Source organism: Lampetra fluviatilis, chromosome 10, assembly GCF_964198595.1.
Source record: "Lampetra fluviatilis chromosome 10, kcLamFluv1.1, whole genome shotgun sequence".
Taxonomy (NCBI): Eukaryota; Metazoa; Chordata; class Hyperoartia; order Petromyzontiformes; family Petromyzontidae; genus Lampetra; species Lampetra fluviatilis.
Genome location: NC_136284.1, coordinates 3232301 through 3253662, shown reverse-complemented (window position 1 = coordinate 3253662; position 21362 = coordinate 3232301). Strand labels below are relative to the sequence as shown.

General features: G+C 50.2%; 1 protein-coding gene across 1 annotated transcript in view; it reads right to left on the bottom strand.

Moving 5' to 3' along the window:
* Positions 1 to 21362, bottom strand: part of SNX13 (sorting nexin 13) — a 50626-nt gene that overhangs the window by 6001 nt on the left and 23263 nt on the right. The window contains exons 11-23 of the mRNA XM_078860165.1: positions 17583 to 17668; positions 14010 to 14115; positions 9843 to 10048; positions 8348 to 8464; positions 7381 to 7507; positions 6004 to 6041; positions 5649 to 5730; positions 5366 to 5508; positions 4554 to 4661; positions 3383 to 3493; positions 2076 to 2237; positions 924 to 1001; positions 593 to 738 (exon numbers count right to left, since the gene is read on the bottom strand). Of these exons, the coding sequence (XP_078716291.1) occupies positions 593 to 738; positions 924 to 1001; positions 2076 to 2237; positions 3383 to 3493; positions 4554 to 4661; positions 5366 to 5508; positions 5649 to 5730; positions 6004 to 6041; positions 7381 to 7507; positions 8348 to 8464; positions 9843 to 10048; positions 14010 to 14115; positions 17583 to 17668 (1510 nt within the window). The remainder of the gene's footprint in view (positions 1 to 592; positions 739 to 923; positions 1002 to 2075; positions 2238 to 3382; positions 3494 to 4553; positions 4662 to 5365; positions 5509 to 5648; positions 5731 to 6003; positions 6042 to 7380; positions 7508 to 8347; positions 8465 to 9842; positions 10049 to 14009; positions 14116 to 17582; positions 17669 to 21362) is intronic.

The following is a 21362-nucleotide window of genomic DNA, read 5'->3' as shown; positions in this document are numbered from 1 at the left end:
AATACCAGCTAACGTCACACGCCTCGCCAAAGAGAAGCAGTTCCAGCCATCACATTAGGGGTGAGTTAATTAAATGTTTGACCAATATAACAGGCTAATTTTTAAGTTTATCATTTTGTATGGCCCGCGAATGATGTTATAAATATTCAAATGGCCCTTGGCAGAAAAAAGGTTCCCCACCCCTGTTTTAAAGCCATGCTGCAGGATCACCTCCGCCACACTTGCTATGAATGCCGAAACTAAGCTCTGGTTGTGTACTCTACGGTTTAAATACAAGCACCTGTGACAGGATTTGTCGACGCAATTTTTTTTATTTGTATGTAAGCACTGTTTATTCTTCCTCCTGTGTTCAGTTAGTTTTGGCGGTGGATTTTGTGTTAACGATTGTTGTTTTTTCTCTTGTCAGTTTGAAGATTCCCTTCCTACATTGTCCTGTAACTGCCGCCACTACCGACGGTTTTGGGCTGTGGCTGTCCTTGTAACAGAGCTGCGAAGCTCAATGTGGCTTTACCAGCTGAGATAATGAAACCGATTCATATAAAAGCATCGAACCGCTGTCGGGGTGAATGATTAGCGTGCCACATCATTATACCTGTTAATCATGTCTCCGAACGTGGCGCGTATAAACTGCTGGAGTAAGTTCTTAATGTTTCGTCTCAGCCACTGGTTCCGATCCTTCAGGTCAAACACCTCGTCCATGAGCAGCAGCATGATCCGCAGAGGGAGGTTGTCGTCAGCCTGGGACAGAAAGGAGACAGGGGGGGGGGGACGATCAGAGAAGGATCGCACAATCGGGGGGGGTCTGGCAAGGGTCCCGTGATGGGGAGATGGGGGGGGGGTACGGACTGGGGGACAGAGGGAGGGGGACGGAGGGGGGGGGGGACTGAGGGGGCGGGGACGGAGCGGGGGGGACCACGACTCACGTTCTCGTCGAGCTGCGCCGACACGCGGCAGTCGTCGAGCACAGTGGGTCGCGTGTTGCGCGGCAGCAGCGTGGGCACCTGCGGCGCCAGCACACGCCGTAGACTTCACGTTAACACGGGCGCGGAGAGACACCCGGCTAACCACGTGCCCATTCCATTCAGTGCAATTAAAATTACCACCGTGGTGGGATGCCAAGAACATTGCGTATATGCAGACATTCGATTTCATTAAAACACAGACCCTGCAGCATTCATCTCGATACATACGCTGCCATTCCATTCTATCAAAGTACTTTCTTAGTATTCATTCCATTGTTTGGTTTGTTCTATCAATTGTAACCCAACAAGATAGCAATTGTACGTGCTTGGGATTTTATACACACGCAAACAAATGGTATGGGTTATATTAAGAACTCAAACGCATCGTCCAGCAAATAAAATGAACAACAATGAATTAGGATATTTATCAATTGGTTTTAGTCATTTGACAAAATTATGTTTTCAAAAAAGTTATGTCCTGCTGCTGTTTAAAATAATATAGCCACGATTATGCCTTGTTTGGGTTGCTGGCCGAAAACAATGTTGCGTGCCTATGGAACCCATCTAGCTGGTACCAAAATGATGCTTCTTTGCATGTTTTACCACACGCATGTGTGGTTAATGCAGACTTGATGCCTTGCAATGGGAGTCTCTGGCGTTTGAACATCTTCACACCTCCTGTATTATTGCCAGAAAGGGTAAAGCCTATTCTTTTTCCATCACAATGTTGCGTGCATTATACACGCAGTATGGTGACGTCACTTGGCGTGCGTGGCACGATGGAAGGAGTGATGCCATGGTCGCAGTCACACTTCTTGGTTTTGAGATGTCACCTTTTGCATGTATTATGACTCTGCCCGCTTCGATCGTTTGCCGGCAACGTTTCAGACATTCACCAGGAGGCTACCTCCTGAAGCCGTCCGCTAGCTCGCCCACCAACCTCGACACGGACGTTGCCGATCGACTGCCTGCCGTAGGAAAGAATAACAAGCGAGGTACGTGCATGCTCAAGGAAACGTGGCCCCTTTTGGTCTTGGCACGACACCCGATAATCGAGATAAGCGGGTGTCCAGGGTTCCTGGCGGTGACCTTTGCACTGGGCTCGCCACGCACCTTGCTGCTGAAAATCTTGAACTCGTTGTTCAGCTTGTCCGACATGCGGCCCATGTTGTCGGAGACGCGCGTCATGCCCTCGACGAAGTTGTCGGGGAAGGCGCGCACCGCGTTGGACACGTTGCGCACCGAATTGCGCAGCGGGTTGACCAGCGTGTCCATCTGCGGCGGTGCCAGAATGCACGCGTGCATGCTGCGGTCAGCCCCCCTGCTGCATTCCAGCTCCCCTCGATGGCGGTGGAAAAGCTCGGGAGGAAAACCCATTTAACCGTGGCACGCTTACAATACAGTGTGGATTCATATCGCGTCCGATACAATATATGGTGTGGATTCATATAGCGTCTACGTGTGACAGCATCTCAAGACGCAGCGCAGAAACGATAGGAATAATTGTTTTTAAATAGAGAATGAAGGCATCAGTCAGGCAGAGAAAAATAAAAAGGCTTGAGTGTGAACTTGAACAGGGGCAGGGGGGAGGGTGCAACAGCATGGAGGGCTGGGGGATGCAAGTTCCAAATCATAGGGACAGGAGAAAATGAGCAATCTCCTACTGAGCAAAGGATGACCAGAGAGGGGAGAGGTAGGTGAGTGCGTAGAGGGGAGTAGCGTGAGATTACAGCGGAGAGGTCGGTAGGCAGGTGTGACTCTCCATTGAGTATTGTGAACATGGTGAGAGCGATCTTGAAAATGACCTGGGATTGGAATGGAAAGCAGTGGGGTGACCCGGGGTATTGGGGCGATGCAAGAATGCTGGCAGGAGCATTTGGGATCAACTGCATTAGCAGCAAAAGCTGTTCTCGGACGCGACGTTTGTATCGGAATACTCTGAACACAGATGTTTGTTGACGTGAAAGTGCGCGAGAAGACAAGACAACGTGGCTTACTAAACTACACTAAACGGTCTTTACTTGATCAGGTAAGGCCCACCGAGGTATTCAACTCTTTTTCAGAAGCGACCTGGCCACAAATGATAGGTCAACCAAGTGGCTTATCGCGGGGAAATATATAGCGGCAGCAAAATACTCTCACAACGCAACGCAGAGGAGCTAGCATGGACTCGGGCACTTTAGCCGCATTGGAATTTGATGTTTAGATAAGTCTTCAAAAATGGGATAGACATTGCATGTATTGACGTTTAATCGGCGTATCACTTGTGACGTTTAAGAGCGTCTGGCTCCATGTAGAAAAGACACGAAGATATCAAACATAGCCACGGCAACCCGTCTGATAATTGCATGCCACAAACGCCACACGCCTTCTGTCCCGGTGCACGGCTGCTGCGGTGCGCACAAGTCCGTGCGACGAACCTTCCTCGCGAAGTCGCCCTTGCCCCTGTTGTAGGGCTTGTTCTCCAGGAAGACGAACACGATCGTGGACAGGCCTGGGTGCGCCTTGATCACTTCCGCGTTCAGAATCTCCTGCAAGGTCGCATTTACTCATCAGCGGAGCTATCTCCCAGTCGATAACCACACCACCCCGCCTCCCCTAATGATCGATGTGGCGTGGGGAGACCTTCATCCAGCAGTAGATTGAGAATAGCTGGAAATTAGTTATTATTTCACATGACTCCACCAGAGAAATCTCATGCAGCCGCGCTCATGTGAATGGCACACGACTGCCGTGGCTCACGGCACCCGTCTGTTAGTCACGACACTAACCATTGTTACCACCATCATCATCATCAGCCGTAATCAATCCACTTCTGGATGAAAGTCTCCTCCCCAAGCCGTTGCAATCACTCCCGCACCTCCGATTATCACGGTTGGCTGCGTACGGTGTGAAAGAAGTTCAACGTGCACACGTACTCAACAATCCATCTAGCACAAGCGCATAAGCTGATTTAATCAGTGAGCTAATACGAATGCCAAATAATAATATAAGAAAAGCCTCGCTAAGTCTCAGAATTCTATTTTTCATAAAACATGTATTATTTCACATCCTCCCTCATATCATACATCGTGATGTTCGGGGTGATATTACTAGGGGGCATTGACGGTTTCAGGCACACTGGACTCATCAGGGTGCGGTGTGTGGGGGGGAAGGAAGGGATTTTCTTTGGGGGAGGTGGGGGGGTTGGCCGGTCATTGCCGTTCTGGGCTCAGGTATTTAAGACTAGTCGAAGGTTAAGGAATGGACCCCATGTTCATGCGTATTCTTCTTCCTTGTCTCTGAGCTTATCGCTCAGATGTAGTCTCAGAATTGTTATGCGGCAAGGTTTTCCACTAGGGTGTTTGGCCAATCCCATTAATGAGTGTTTGGCTGCATGTGGAAGGAAACTGAAAAACCTGGATCAACCCACCAGGCAATGGGTAAGCATCTCCTGGCCACCTCGCAGCGACATGCCTACAGCACCTGGGAAACACTGGCGGTCGCCCATCCACGTGTGGTAACCAAGCTCCAACCTGCTTAACTTCGCAGATCTGATGTAATCGGGCGCAATTAGGTTCATTCGGTGGGAGGCTGAAGCCATTCCCTCACCTGCAAGTACTTATTGAGCTCTTTTTTCCTCCGCTCCAGGAATTCTTTCTCCATGTTCTTAAAGGTCTTCTTGCCGGGCATCTTCAGCGAATTGGCCAGGTTCTCAAACTGATCAACCACAAAAAACAGAGACAAATAAAGAGACCAAGAGAGTTACGTGCATTCATAATGAGCTGCATGTTGGGAACATGTGACCATGCAATTGTAAAGTAAAATATTTAATTTTGATTTAAAGCTTTCGTGACTGCAGGGATTCATATTATTGGTTCTTTCGGTAAAGTCACGTAGAAGGGAAACAATAAAATAATGTTTTATATTTGTATTATTTAATTTTTTCCCTCCTACGTGACTGTACCGAAAGAACCAAGAATATAAAATATTTAACACAAATTTGAGTTACCTGGCATCTCTGTCAACTAAATACACAACCGTGTCAAGTTGTTGACTTAATTGGAGCCAAGATACTGTCCTTTGGCAGCCACTGGATGGCTCACGTGAAGTAAACACATTATTTGGCGATACTGCGTTGGAACTGGTGCACGAGTACAAACAACAAACCAACAAAACACATTAGTCACTAACACTGCCTTAAATAAGAAGACTATAATATGCGACGTTTAAGGCAATGGCCGTTCTTTACAGCACCCAGAGAGGCCAGAAACGTCGCCTATTTTATACATTTTATATTCAAGGCGGTGGTAATGAGAAAATGCGTTTGGCAATATAAGGCAGGATTGAAAGCGTCAATGTGCGTGCACGAGCGAGTTTGTGGGGGCGGGGGGGGGCCACGGGGGCGCGCGGGAGCCCCTCACCTGCTCAGTGATGCGCATGTGCAGGTCGTTAAAGTCGCTGTAGCGCCGGAACGTGTCCCAGCTGTCCTGGCTGCCATCGTGGTGGCGGCGCATCACAGTGATGGCGTACAGCGTGTAGGACTTGCCGTGTTCATTGCCGACCCCTGCCACCGGGGCAAGCGGACGCTTTTGTGAGGCTCGGCGACAAGACACCAACGACCACCGGCGCTTTGCGGCGCCAAAACGTTTTCGCGTCGACCGTGTTTGCCTGGCAACTGAGCCGACGTGCAGAGGTGGCATTTACCGGTTTCGGTGATCTGTGCTTGGAGCTGCCCGGGCTCTTCTGGGCTGGGCGTCTGGGCTGTCAGAGACAGGTCATCTAGGGACTGGCACACAAGGCCCAGCAGGCAAAGGATGTGACTTGGAAACAAATATTTGTTATTAATATTATTGTAAAACTTTAATCCCAGCAAATGTATGTATGTAGAACGTCCGTCGCACCGTATGTAGCCACCCATGCCAAATCTGAGGTGCGGGGGAAGGATAACAAACTAAGCACACAAAAAAATTAGCTTACTATAAAAAAAAACTCACTCCTAATCCTTTACTAGGCTACAATTGCGCAATCGCACACGTATTATGACATTGTCTTCTCTTACCACATTCAAGCTGCTCGCCGGAGACCCATTGTAGGATTCTGTCAAACAAAAGACGTTCACGTAAATGTATCATTCACCATAACCCCCTGGGGATACAGACTTTACGGTGCTACAAGAGTGCTGCTAAATGCGCAAGTGAATTGTTTTAAACCACGCGGGTGATGAACGTGCACGTCCGGTTGTTATAGGCTGTGGAGGGCGGCGAATGGCAGCACAGCAAAACCCGTCATTGTACTGGGCATCAACTCTCCCACTTCTACGCTCCCCTCCCCACCATCTTCACCAACCCCCATTGACCAGCGGCTGTTAAGTACGGTCCGACAAGCGGCACGGCTTGCATTGGCGTGGGGAGCTCGAACCCAGCAGGGCATTGACAAAAGGGCTGTGCGTGCGCGCCACTGGTGACGCTCGAGAGGCAACCGATGCAGGGTGAAGATAATGGACTTCGGACAAGCGAGAGCAACAAACGCAGAGCTCGACTAAAGTTCAAAACTCAAACCGCGACCTCCATCGCGTGGGGCCGCATCATTGGGAATCTCCCTGCGGGTCGTCACCAGAAGCGGACGTGTGCCGTGCGCAGCCAGCGAGCTCCGTTATCCGAATCTCCCCCTCTCGGAAGCTCCGTTACCCGAATCGTCCCCTCCCGGAAGCTCCGTTATCCGAATCGTTCCCTCCCGGAAGCTCCATTACCCAAATCGTCCCCTCCCGGAAGCTCCATTACCCAAATCGTCCCCTCCAGGAAGCTCCATTACCCAAATCGTCCCCTCCCGGAAGCTCCGTTATCCGAATCGTTCCCTCCCGGAAGCTCCATTACCCAAATCGTTCCCTTCCGGAAGATACCTTAACCCAAATCGTCCCCTCCCGGAAGCTCCATTATCCGAATCGTCCCCTCCCGGAAGCTCCGTTACCCGAATCGTTCCCTTCCGGAAGCTCCATTACCCAAATCGTCCCCTCCCGGAAGCTCCGTTACCCGAATCGTTCCCTCCCGGAAGCTCCATTACCCAAATCTCCCCCTCCCGGAAGCTCTATTACCCAAATCGTCCCCTCCCGGAAGCTCCATTACCCAAATCGTCCTCTCTCGGAAGCTCCGTTATCCGAATCGTTCCCTCCCGGAAGCTCCATTACCCAAATCGTTCCCTCCCGGAAGCTCCATTACCCAAATCGTCCCCTCCCAGAAGCTCCGTTATCCGAATCGTCCCCTCCCGGAAGCTCCGTTACCCGAATCGTTCCCTTCCGGAAGCTCCGTTACCCGAATCGTCCCCTCCCGGATGCTCCGTTACCCGAATCGTCCCCCTCCCGGAAGCTCCGTTACCCGAATCGTCCCCCTCCCGGAAGCTCCGTTACCCGAATCGTCCCCCATCCCAGAGGCTCTGTTACCAGAATCGTCCCCCTCCCGGATGCTCGGCTCCTTGAGCATGTCCAGCTCGGCCAGCGCTTTGACGTAAAACGAGCTTTGCTTGAAGCCCGGGTAGTAGCGGTCATCTCGAAGCATGGTATCGTACACCTTCCCACACACATACACAGAAAACGGACAAAGATCCCCCATGGAGCCTTTAACAGAGTGTTGCGGAAAGTGCCGTCAGTGAGCACGTATTAAGGTTGGCACGGCGCACGATGGGGTAGTCTTGCCAGCACCATGCCTGGCCACCTTTGCCTTCACAGTTCTGATGTAAGCACATTGTACCGGGTACTCATTTAAGGCTGAGTTGACATCGAGGAGGTCCCAAGACCAGTTCAGATATCACTTGCCATTGAGATGTTAGCTGTAACCAGGTCAGGAGGTTCACAACACAGTGCACTGACCACTGAACCACAGCTCTTCACACACATACAAACACACGTACATACACAGGCACGCACACAAACTCAAGTGCGTAAAGTCGCCATTCACCGCGAAGTGGTGGTGATGTCACCACGGTGTTTGTGCCAGCCCAGTTTCATACAAACACACTGTGCAAACATACAACCCGCATCTGTCACCAAGTGGTGGTAACGACACCACGCCACTTGCGCCACGTTAGGTCCACACTCACACACACACACATCCAGTGAGTACTTTAATAATTATTACACAATATGAAAATAATGACACATGTACACACACTGGAAATCTAACTGTGTGTACAGTTTACGTAAAGTTATTTTTGCCCATGTTTAAATCCCCCGGAATGTGGCTGATCTTGTCAGATCTCAGAAGCTAATCTTGGATTGGTGACCAACATGCGTACACTACACTTAGGGTTCTTAGCCGCGCCATGTCAAATAAACACTGCAATTATTGCCCCATAAAAAAAGCAAAACAATGACAACAGACCCAAAAACAAAGTACGACTGGCGGACCAACCTTCCTCTGGATGTCATCGAAGAGGGCCGGGAACAAGTTGGGAGGAAGGTCTTCCCTGTGCAGCTTCTCGCGTAAGTTGGCCAGCATCAAGTCCTCCACGCGGACGCGAGGGGACGCCTGCATGCAGCGCAGGGCATCACGTGCCACACACACACACATCATTAACGGCCGATGTCAATACAGCCAAACTACAGACGAATAGATGAAAAAACAATGCAAACATTTGGGTTAAATTTGAAACCAGTTCTCATAGATTACAGATTAAGCGTCTAATCCTGTAATCACTGCAAAATTTAAATTACCAGACCGTGACCCAGGGGCGATTTCTTCATTAGGGCGATTGGGCGACGCACCACCAATCTCAGCCGTTACTGTGCCTCTGGATATAGTCCAATCAGCGTCATGTCACGTTCTGTGGAGTACCGCCTCTTTTTGGGCGATTTCACTCTGGCTGACAATCGCCCCGTGTGGTCCCATAGACTTACATTCAAAGATGTTTTTTTTCGAAAGGCGGGAGCTGCAATGCATTCTCTATGGCTTCCGGGAGGGCTCGCACTAACGTGCTTACGTCATCATACGTAAGCACGTTTCAGTCAATGTTATTTGTCGCCACCTAGTGGAATCTTTAATAAAAGAAACTAAGTGGATTGTAATAATAGTGAGATAGAAACAAACAAGATGTATTGTAAGAGTCACTTTATTTTTCATTAATATTAAAGAAGTGAAGTTGCCTTTACATGCTTAAGCTGTTAATTTATCCATTGCATTGGTGGACCTTATCCTTATCAATCATCCAGACATTTGCCCCCCCTGAGAGATTTTGCAGGAGCCGCCACTGCCGTGACCCATGCTCGCGCTAAGCCGGCTGGTTTTAAGCTGCAAGTGGCTCCGCTATTGGTGTTGGCGCAAGCGGCCCAGGTGCGAATGCGGAGGTGGACTGGAGCGTGGGCAGTAGGGCTGGGCCGCACTAGCCGAGGTCTTTTTCAACGACCCCCAACCCTGTCCAGCCACTCGGCCGATTCCAGGACCACAGCGACCAGCGTCGGCTTGGGTTATTGGCACGGCGAGGCCTACCAATCAAGGTGAACCCTGTGCCTCGTCCAATTTGCCTACGGAGTTGACTATATCCAACCCGGCTGAAGGTACGTGGGACAATGAGAAAGACTTCCTGTGTAGCCAACGTAGACTGGTAGGGGAAGTGCTGTTAGCAAAGAAACATTGAATGAGAGTGCAACAAAGGAAGGGGCGGTGTGGCCAGAACCATGCTCGGTCACTCGTCTCCCCAGTGCTGATGTTTACACACCGCACCAGGTACTCATTTAAGGCCGAGTCGACAAAGGTGTCACTCGTCACTGATGTTCCTCTCGGACGCACACACACACACATGGCACGCTAGTGCTGGGCAACAGTCGCCACCATACGACGCGACAGTTGTTCTGTACAAACGAGCTGCGCGCCAGCATGGACGCCGCCCGGTCGCTCGTGCGCCGGCCACCTTCTCGCCGAGGTACTGCTCGTAGACTCCGATGGCGGCGTTGCGCAGCATGACGACGAGGTTGTGCGTGGGCGGCGCGTGGCGCGGGGCGCCGACGCGTTCCCGCGTGTGCAGCGCGTCCAGCTGCTGCTCGGCCGTCACGCGGTAGCCCTCCACGATGAGCCAGAAAAACAGCAGCGCCTGCGCCGCCATGCTCTGCATGTAATCTGAGGAGGCATACGGCGCACGTGCGCCCGCCCGGGCGTCACAACTTTGCAACGTCGCACCCCCATCCCCCCCGCCGCCCCAGCCCTGTCGTCCGCACCGAGCACCGCGAGAGCCACTCACAATGACAGCTGCTGCTGCTGCTGCTACAAATGACAGAGGCCCAATGTTCATTCCACGTCATTTAAAAAAAAACCTGTTTCAGAATTCCCTTTTAACAGTCCCTTCATCACTTGTTGGTCATGGGAGTAACTTGATCTAATCGAGCATACTGCACCACGCTGACCGGTGTACGTTGGTGATGGGGGGAGTTCAAGGGACGGCACATACATCACTCCTAGTGCACGATCCACCGCACGAACGTTATCCAGGCCTCCTCTCAAACGCAGGCGTATTGTAGCCTGTACGTCTACTGCAGATGGACATGTCCTTCGTCCATAAATTGTCTCTTTATTTACTTTATCTGGACTGGTCTTAGAATTAAACAACGCTACGCCTGGTATGCAGGAGGTTGTCGGTTCGATCCTGACCCTGACGCCTGCTGGATATTTGGAGTCAGCATGTTCTCCCTGTGGTAACGTGGACTTTTCTCCAGGCACTCCGGTTTTCCCCTCCACATTTAGGAACATGCGTTTAGAGTATTTGGCGTCTATAAATGTCCATACGATAAGCCACTTCGTTGAGCTATTATTTTTAGTGGGCCTTACGTGGAAATTTTTTTTTTAGTGTCGTAGTTTGGTTACTCCTTACAACTTAGTCAATGATTAGCGCTCCCAAACCATCTCTGGCAGCCCTCGTACAAGAGCATGTGCGATTTTGGTGAATTACAACAATGCCTTTTGTTTTTCTTTAAACATGATTAATATTCTGCGAGGAGAGAAATTATTCTAAGTCGTGCTTTAGCTGGTCAAGACAACCTCAGCAGATATACTTGATGTACCTCCGTGGAATCTCATCTTTCGTATTCGTACTATGAGTCATCATAAAGCTTTGGGTCTGGGTAACCATCCAGTGATTTGAAGATAATCTTATTTTTTACGTGCGAAGAATATTACTGGTGGGGGAACTATTCATGCCTCCCACCTCCCCCCATCGTTTGCTGAAATGTCACGGATGAGGATCTGATTCAAATAATCACCGATGCCGCTTTAACAACGTGGTGAGTGTAGCGCCTCTAGTGACTGCAGGGGTCACCATGAACTAATTACATGACAAGACATGCAAGCCGCAGTCGTGCGTTTGTGGCCATGCAACTCCAAACTATGGACCATAAAGTAAACCACTGTAGAACACGAAGGCTTTCATGACCACCAAAAAAAGAAAAGCTTTATTTTGGATAAACCACTAAAGTCTGCGCTCCTGGCTAACAGACCTCGACATTGGCATCTATCTCCCGAACAAGTTGCTGCCAGACGTAAGACTAGAACACAACACACACGAATATAAATACATTCGTACACGTAAAAGTCACGTATCATTGCAAGCCCCCATCTTTGGCAGGACTAATTATTTTTCTTTGATGTCCAATGCTACGAAGTGGTTTCATCGCCAATGACGTTGTTGCTATTATCAGGAGGAACCGCCTCTGCTTTGTGCCCGCCATTCGATATGAAATTCACGAACCCGGTTCGTCAGTAAATACTCCCCAACGTTAGCGCCGGGGCTCCACTTCAGCCGCATCTGTCTCAGACAGCGACAGGGAAAATATCCCCGCACCCGACACACCACATCCGGTATAACCTCCTGTTATGGCTCTGGCTGCTCGTCACGTGCCACCTCTCGATCTACCAGCGACCCGGGAAATATTCGGTGAGAAATTAACCGTGCTCATCGGAGGTGTGCGGTGCGGGTGCACTGTGGGCAGGGCCATGTTGACGTCCGTATCAAATATCGGGGGCCCGAGATGCGTGGCGCTGATGAAGCACAAGTCGCGATCGCACAGCGCAGGCGGGAGCACACGTCTGTGCACGGCGCTGCAGAGATGTACGGCCGTAGGGCCCGTCTCCGGCTAAAACCCCTCCGCTCTCCCGCGTGACACTGCAGCGCTCGCCATCGGTGTGGAAAATCACCGTGACAGTGTCCGCTCGACGCACGGTCACGTCCGCCGGCTTGACGCCTCTCACGAAGTACAGCCCGTGAGAAATTGCACGGCGCTCACCGCCACGCTCTCTCCCTCCACCGCCACGCTCTCTCCCTCCACCGCCACGCTCTCTCCCTCCACCGCCACGCTCTCTCCCTCCACCGCCACGCTCTCTCCCCCCACCGCCACGCTCTCTCCCTCCACCGCCACGCTCTCTCCCGCCACCGCCACGCTCTCTCCCTCCACCGCCACGCTCTCTCCCTCCACCGCCACGCTCTCTCCCTCCACCGCCACGCTCTCTCCCGCCACCGCCACGCTCTCTCCCCCCACCGCCACGCTCTCTCCCTCCACCGCCACGCTCTCTCCCGCCACCGCCACGCTCTCTCCCTCCACCGCCACGCTCTCTCCCTCCACCGCCACGCTCTCTCCCTCCACCGCCACGCTCTCTCCCTCCACCGCCACGCTCTCTCCCGCCACCGCCACGCTCTCTCCCTCCACCGCCACGCTCTCTCCCTCCACCGCCACGCTCTCTCCCTCCACCGCCACGCTCTCTCCCTCCACCGCCACGCTCTCTCCCTCCACCGCCACGCTCTCTCCCTCCACCGCCACGCTCTCTCCCTCCACCGCCACGCTCTCTCCTTCCACCGCCACGCTCTCTCCCTCCACCGCCACGCTCTCTCCCTCCACCGCCACGCTCTCTCCCTCCACCGCCACGCTCTCTCCCTCCACCGCCACGCTCTCTCCCTCCACTGCCACGCTCTCTCCCTCCACCGCCACGCTCTCTCCCTCCACCGCCACGCTCTCTCCCTCCACCGCCACGCTCTCTCCCTCCACCGCCACGCTCTCTCCCTCCACTGCCACGCTCTCTCCCTCCACCGCCACGCTCTCTCCCTCCACCGCCACGCTCTCTCCCTCCACCGCCACGCTCTCTCCCGCCACCGCCACGCTCTCTCCCTCCACCGCCACGCTCTCTCCCTCCACCGCCACGTTCTCTCCCTCCACTGCCCCAATAGTCGTGCACTCTCCTCCATAGTCTGGAACTCCCTTCCCCCCCAGCCATCTGTGCTGTGCAGGTCTCAAGACCATCCTCTTTTGTCCTCCACCTATGACCAAATGCATCTCTCCACACATTAAAATACATCCACTGTTTTTCGTGTACAGCTTCATAAAGTGTGCTCGCAATCGGACGCCGCTACATAAACCCAAATTGTATTCTACTGCACTGAACACACGAGGGCTTGAGCGCGACCTGTATACGGCAAGGCAGGGCTCATTGTGCCGATAAGTCACTCCGTATGCAGATCACAGTGCAGGAGCAGGGTTAATGCGCCGACGCAATAGAGCAAGTTTCACTAGCAAGAGAGGGGTCATTAAAAAGGATTTAATATAAATAAATTAAAAACCTCTGAACATCTTGTGTTCCCGAGAATATTTGCTCTTTTGAGCGAGCAGCAATGGGATATTGTGCACATTTTCTTTGAGAGGCTCTGGCCACGGGAAACAAGGCTGCCTTTGAGTGTTTAAAGAGTTGCAGGCACGAAGCTGCCGTTTCAGCCAGGCATGGCACCAACAGGGATGCATGATCTCACAGGAAGCCGGCCGTTCCCTGCCACCACGACGGGTGATGGGCAACGGGGTTCAAGGGATTAAATTAAACGCCCCAAAAGCTGGGGGAGCCGTGAACCGGCGCTGACGCCATCGGACAAGAGTGACAAGAAGCGTCGCATTCCCGCGCATCGTGGCGATCGGTGGATAGACACACCAGAGGTGAGGGGTTGTGTGGGGCAGGAGGGGATGGGGGACGATGGAAACGGAAGAGATCAAAGATCACAAAAAAATTATGCTGCGCATTGACCGTTTTCTTTAAGGCGTGTGGGGCTCACCGATGAAGTACTGCAGGGCGATGTTATTGCCCAGGATGTCATCAAGGGGGATGACGCAGAGCTTGCCCAGGTTCGCAGGCAGCCGCGAGCACTCCAGCTCCTGCTCCTGCGTTGGGAACAAAGAAGGAGGCGAGCGTTGGCCTCGCTCAGTGGCCCCTGCAGCTTCTACGCCAACGGCCACTCATGACGTGCGCCCCTGCCCTGCCTGCGGCGTGTAAAACCGCCGCTTCAACAAAGTATCGACGGCATCGCAGCAGAGACGTCAATATATGTTTATAGCAATCGTAATTTTATTTATCTTTCCAGGAGAGCTGCAATTGAGTCTCAGGACTGTTTTTTCAGAAGGATCTTCCTGCATTGGGATGTTTAGCTCATTCTCTTGTTTGGGAGCACTTGGGAGACTTTTTTGGCACCGTTTCTGCAGAGCATCTTGAAATGCATTTGCATGAGCATGCCAAACAAATAGACGTTATTGTTGTTGTTGCTTTGCACGTGGGAAGAAATTGGAATATCCAGAGAGGGGTTAACACTCAAAGCTTTGCACAGATCGGTTCATGAACATACTGGAGGTCTTGCAGGGATACACTACGCTACTGCTGATGCAATTTTCTCACTCTACAACCTCAATGTAACGAGACAGATGTTTCTCTCCACCTACATCAGCCATGTGAATAAGAAGACGGACATACTTGCCAGAATGCCAATTTTAAAAGACTCCATCCCTGGCTATCAAAATGTTAATATTTAGATTTATTTCAAGAACAAAGCATTAACGCTTGCTTTCAAAACGAATGAACAAAAATGTATCGGAGGTTTCACGCGGGGAATGCGAGTGGTGTTGTACCTCTTTGTTTGTCCAGCAGGGCATTCAAAAATAATCGGAATCTTTATTTATACTGGAGGAATCCCATAAGCTATAAAGCTCTTTTTCACAGATGTCCAGTAGAGGCGGGTCAAAAAGTTACAACAAACGATACAAAACTACAATAGTAGTATAGAAAAGGTAAACAAATCACAAACTAAACTCAACTATTTCTACTTTTCCAGGCAAAGCCCACTGAGCTTTTAGCTTATTTTTCAGAAGAGATCTGGCCACAAACGCTAATTCAATGAGGTGGCTTATCATGTAGAAATGTATAGCAGCCAAATAATCGAAATAATCTTCAATCATGCTGCAATAGGGTGCGCTCTTAGCTCAACACACAGCTACGGACACCGCGTGGTGTGTTTAACAGTCAGCTAACGCTTAACGTTAAGCGGTAACATTAAGGGACAATGCAGATGCAATTCCACAAAAAAAATTACAAGCCCTGGGCTTTTAATGTGGCCATGCTGTGGCTAACATTCAAGCAGCATCTGCTCCAAAGTTTTTCACACTACTGGAAAAATACGTTTAACCTGTTCTTGCCAAATTCTGTGTCTCTGCTCATGCCTGTCTTGCCTCGGAGAGACTCCCACTTGAAAGAGTTTCAAGTTTGGAGGTGGTCGAGTGGCTTTCGAGGTCGGAGCGCTGAGCCGGCTTCCCTTAGACCCTGGGTTCGAATCTGGGTTAAAGCCACCTGTGATTAAAAAGTTTAGTGTGACCAAAATAAAACCCCATCAGAGTTCAATAGATTTGCAGTTAATTTGCCTAAATGCGAGCTTTGCCTAAAAACCTAGCTTAAATAGACGCTCCAAGTCTGGGGCGTGTCATTCAGACGCTGTCTTCTCGACAGACCTGTTCCTTCACCTGAGGACGGCTGCTTGCGTTGTGGCCGAAACGTCGTGAGAATTATTTTATTATGTTTTATTTGTTTTATTTTATTACTTCCCTTCTACGTGACTTTACCGAAAGAACCAAGAAGATAGCAGGGATTGTGGGAAAAGTGCAACGCCTGTTGGATAAGTTCTGTAAAATAAAACTTTGGCAGCCACCCTGTCTCAAATGCAATTCTTGGTCTCGTGACACACGGCTGATAACACAGCTGAAATACATTTGGGAAAGGGGTCATCATTTTTAATCACCATTTAACCAAAAAAAGTAAAGCTTGATATTTGTAAATGTGCCCCAGGACATCCGCGCAGAGTACAATTATTTGTTGTACTACAAAGTGTAAATGCGTACGCGCAAAGTCCATTACGTTCCACCGATGCACTTCACAGCGAGAATCGTTGTGTTTCTAACGTTAATAATCAAGTGGAGGGGGGAGGGGTACCACGGGTGCCGCGGTGTTTTTATTTGTACGGCTTGAGAGGGACGGCCGCTGCATATCAATTCCTTAATGCCACGTCCGACGAAAAAAAGGATTCCGCTCGCTTGTAATGAGAGAGAGGTGGCGGGGGGGGGGGGGAGGAGGGGGGGTAAAAATCCCCCAAATTAAATATCGCGGCGGTACGTATGCTCGGCATGCCGCTCGAGCCGGCACGCGCGCCGATGGACCGCAGCGACAGAGATAATAATGCAACTGTGCATCCTAGAAGCGCAGCCCCGTTCCGGTCGGCTTATCCTCAAGCCGGCAATCGTAAGCCGTAGGAGAGCCTCCCTCCATATAATCCCGACCTAGAGGTCCCGGTGGGCTCTCTGGCCAAGTGTTCGTTAGCAAGATAGCAGCAAAAAAATTACGAAGCCAAGCACGATGAATGCAACTGTGCCATCGTAAATAAAATAAAAATCGGAGATAACGTGTTACGTGTCCACCGCACCCTTACCCCCATTCACCCCTGCACCCCCCCCACCCCACCTTCACAGCCGATGCAAATGCAGATGACATAAAAGAATGTGCCTTGTGGGTGGCAGGAAATTTCCGCTTTTGGAACAAATAAGTAACTTAGACCACAAACGTGCAGTGGACACAATTCAAAGGAAGCGTATGCTGTCATGTGCAAAGTGCGTCACGTGCCGTGCCAGAGGAACATTGCAATAAAGTCATAAATCGAGCGCTGAGGCAATGAATGGGCGTTAAGACCTGTACTCGTTGTCCATAACCAGACATTTAAAAGGAGAGACTTCTTCTGCTCTAGCTGCCAGCGAAAACAACCTTTGCCGGTAGCATTGGGTCCGCAGTTCATGCCCACAGTTATAGGGATATTGTGTCCAAAAACTCCAAAAGTGAGTGTCTCTGAAAAATGTGGCTGGCATTATGTCACGATATGAAGTAATGTCCATGCGGAACCATCGCAGAGAGTGGTTCATCTTTGCAAGACAACGAAATAACGTGAATCTATATAACTTATAAACGTGACACCATCTGAAGGTGCTGTATGGCAAACAGTATAGGCATTTATCTTATCGAGGCAGCCAGTCAATGGCAGAGGAAAAGGTCTAGATGCTGGAAAAACTTGAAGCGGACCAGGAAGTTAACATCACGGGTGGCTGGGGGAAAGAAGTTCCAGATGATAGGGACAGCGGAGGAGAAGAAGTGGACCCCCCCCCCCACTGAGATAAGGTTGAATGTGGGCTTCAACAAAAGGCTTTGGTTGCTGGAGTGAAGAGTGAGCGGACAGAAGTAGAGAGAGATGAGAGGGGGAAGAGGGGTGCAGGGGACGAGTCCATAACATCACTCCGAGGTCCCTTCAAGGGTCTCCTTTCCTCACCTTGCCACACCGGAGCCGATCCATCCTGACCTCGCACAGCTTCTTGACAAACTGCAGGCTGTTCATCTGCCCCTTCACCGTCACATCTGACACAAAGACAAAGATCCCCCATATAGCCCATTAACAGACTGTTGAGGCAAGTGCTGTTAGCGAGCGCCTATGAAGGCCGGCACGGGGCGATGTTTACACATCATACCACGTATTAATTTGAGGCCGAGTCGACCTAGGGGAGGCCCAGGACCAGTTCAGATAATCTTCACTGGTGTTGGCCGTGAGCGGGATCAAACTCGGGTCACCGGGTTCATAGCGCAGCGCGCGAGCCGCTGCACTACCGCTCCCACATCTGACAAACGCGCACCCAGCATCGCACCTCCACTCACTTCACGCACTCCTCCACCTTCACCCCCATGCACTATGTCTAACTGTATGTTTATTTACTGCAGGGAATTGAATCTGCATGCAACGATTCGTCGATTCACCAATTCGAGCTGACCCCTTGCGCTCACGATACTCGAGGACAGGGACTTGGCATTTATTGGGCGCTTTCATTCTACGGCATCTGAAAGCGCCTTGCCGAAACGCAAACCACAAAAATGTACTCGCACCATGATCAAAAAAGAAAAAAAAAACTACGTAAGAAAAATGCATCTGAGAACCGGCTATGGATTTATACAAAGTATATGATTGTTTTTTTCTACTACGTTTAAGCTAATGAAAATGGACTCACAATCCAGAGCAAATAACAAACGATGGTGAATAAAAATAAAACTATTGACTCTTCAACTGATTTGAGACCTCAAACTGTTTTGCATCGTTGGCTACGCACGGTGCAAAAGAAGTTCAACATACATACACGCAACAGTGACAATTCATCAGTTCACCGGTCGGATGTCGGGGTGCTGAGTGAAATGTTACACGCCTTGCCTTTGAACTTCCTGTTTATCATTTATGTCAACAAACACGTTGGGGGGAAAAAGCACTGCACGGTAGGGCGCCTGCTGCTGCTGCTGCTGCTCCTGCTGCTGCCGTGTGGAGGTGTCAGCTGCCGTGGACGCGCGCGCACAGGGCAACGGCAGAAATGAACCCTCCGCTGTCGCTGCCGATGCCGCTGCTGCCACCCCTGCCACCACTGTCGGCGGGACCCAGTTTCCGGAAAACATCAACGAATTGCCCGATGATGCTGGATGTAATTACCAGCGAAACGCCGTACTCAAAAATTGTAAATGTTGTGGATTCACTCTTCAACACACCGGTGGGCTAAAGTAGTGAACTATTTGTCTTTTGTCAACGTGACACATTTTTTTGCTCAATGGCCGTGTCGGGTGGTGGAGGGTTACGACACATTTATAAATAACGCGATCTAACCCAAAAAAGTGTATTATGAATAATATTGGTCGCGAAAGCCTACGTGTTAAAACGCTTACCGTTTTGCTCAACATATCATGTCCCTATTGTTTCTGTAAGATATGGGGGGTAAATATATATATCGCACTTGCAGCTTGCAAGCAATTGGAATACATAAGGTATACAGGTTTCAAAAAATATATTTAATTACAAACTGGAAGGCGAAACACACTATTATGCCTTTTACAAAGCCCCACAATATGCTCGAATAGTACGAACAAAGGAGCACTGGTAAAGTGGTTTGCACACTGCGCTATGAACCCAATCACCAGAGTTCGATTCCTCCTCTTGGACCAGCCCCATCACTGCGTGGTGAAGGAGTCAAGCAGCCCCTACTACAACACGGCATGGGGAAGCTTTGATCCAGCGGCAGATTGACACGGGGGTTCTAATACATTTTTACCTGATGTTGACAGATAGGGGTGGCGGCTTGCACCGAACAACTGAAGCTTGCGCTTTCCATACCTCGTTGGCCAAACTCTCCGACCGCCGTGCGTGTGCACGCGGCAGACATAACACACAGGGCAACGTGGCGTCCATTCCACGTGACATTTCACAAGCTCGCAGCGGGAAGCACGTGGTGCACCGCCGACCAAAAGGTGCCGTCGTACGATTGTCAGGACACATGATCGCACAAACCAGAACCGGGACCTCACCGTCAGGCCGGACCCCCCCCCCTCCCGGCTGCACCAGCTTGCCATTGTAACGGCGACAGTAATGCCACTTTTTTAATGAACGCTTCATAAATAATTTAAGGCACTGTACAGACCTTTGGAGCACGTGGCGCGTGCCGATGAATATTTCATACGGGATTAGAGTTCTGTTTCTGATGGGCTCTGGTCAAATAGTTTTACAAGACGCACCGAGTGGCAACAGGTTTCCATACGCGGCTTGCGTGTACGTTACGCATTTCATCAACGTGCAGTGATAACCAGTGGTGCAATGAATACAATCATAGCGATTATGCTTCCCCCGCTCTCCTTGCGATTCATTGACTTGTCGTGCTTCAGGGTCTCAGTTTGATTCTGGAATCGATTCGTTCCATGAACGTTGTGATCAACTTGGCGGCATCTTCGTTGCTGGAAGGGAGGGTCATCTGAACCCATTAAATACCACACTTGTAAACGTATAATATGCTATTCTTACACACAAATACAAACAGTTTGACTGTTGTAAACGTTGATTCTCACAATGCGTACCGCAAGCCTAAGAATCAATGTTAATCGATTAATCAATGCATGATTGTATCTCTTGTAATAATAATCACGCCTCGTTTGCTTTGGATTACTTTGAACGTGAAGAAGAACGATTTGTTCTGATGTTATCATTCTTATAAATAAACAGTCGTTTAAATATAATGTATTAAAGCAGTGGCCGATTCATCATCTCTATGCCAGTGTTGCATGCAACTCTTTACGAGGACGTGACATGGGTGTTGCATGCAACTCCCTACAAGGACGTAACACAGGTGTTGCATGCAACTCTCTATGACGTTACACGGGTGTTGCATGCAACCCTCTGTGAGGACGTTACACCTTAGCGTCCCCTGCGTTTAACAAACACATTTACACAATTATTAATTTGGTTGAATTACCCTTGTAATCCTACATTCTCAGCTCCTGACTGTGACAAAAGGAAATGAAGATAAGCATTTCCAATTAGCCGCGGCCTCACGTTCTAATGATGGGAGGCACGACCAGTTGGGGACGAGTGACGGGATAAAATTAGGTCTTCGAAAACAAAACCCAGAGGCGTCACCATTAATAATTGCGACTCTGTTCTGTCACTGCAAAATACCCCTGTGGCCTATTTAAAAACAGAAAATTGCCCTTCCAAATATACCTTATTTCACAATTTTCTGCTGATCTAAAGCCATTTTAGATTCTAAGCTGCTTTAAAAAAACCTTAATGAGCTTGAATTTGCCGGCGCGGCATGTTTGCGCTCAACGCTGCTGTGCGTTCTTGATGACAGTTGTCTTGGGACTGGCGAGACGGCGAGGTTGGTGATCGCACACGATGGCAGAGGAAAATGTAACATCCCCTAACACTGGCAACACACCAGAGGAGGGCAATTAGCATCACACGCAAAAAAAAACTGCTCCATTGGCTAAAAACATAACCAATTATAATACGGTGGTTATTTTTAAGTTTACTCCCCAAATTTCTTACCAGCAGAGGCTACTAATGATGGTGCCTGAAGGGTCTTTGCATACATGCTCAAGAAACCTGGATTCGGAGAAGGAAGATAAAAGAACCCGCCACACGCTGGGAGTACAAACTAATTGTGCGCATTTGCAACTCCGCGTTGGGCGTGCATTCGCCGGGGCGACTGGAGCGGGGAGGCTGCCCGAGACACGCAAGAAGGATTCGGTGAAT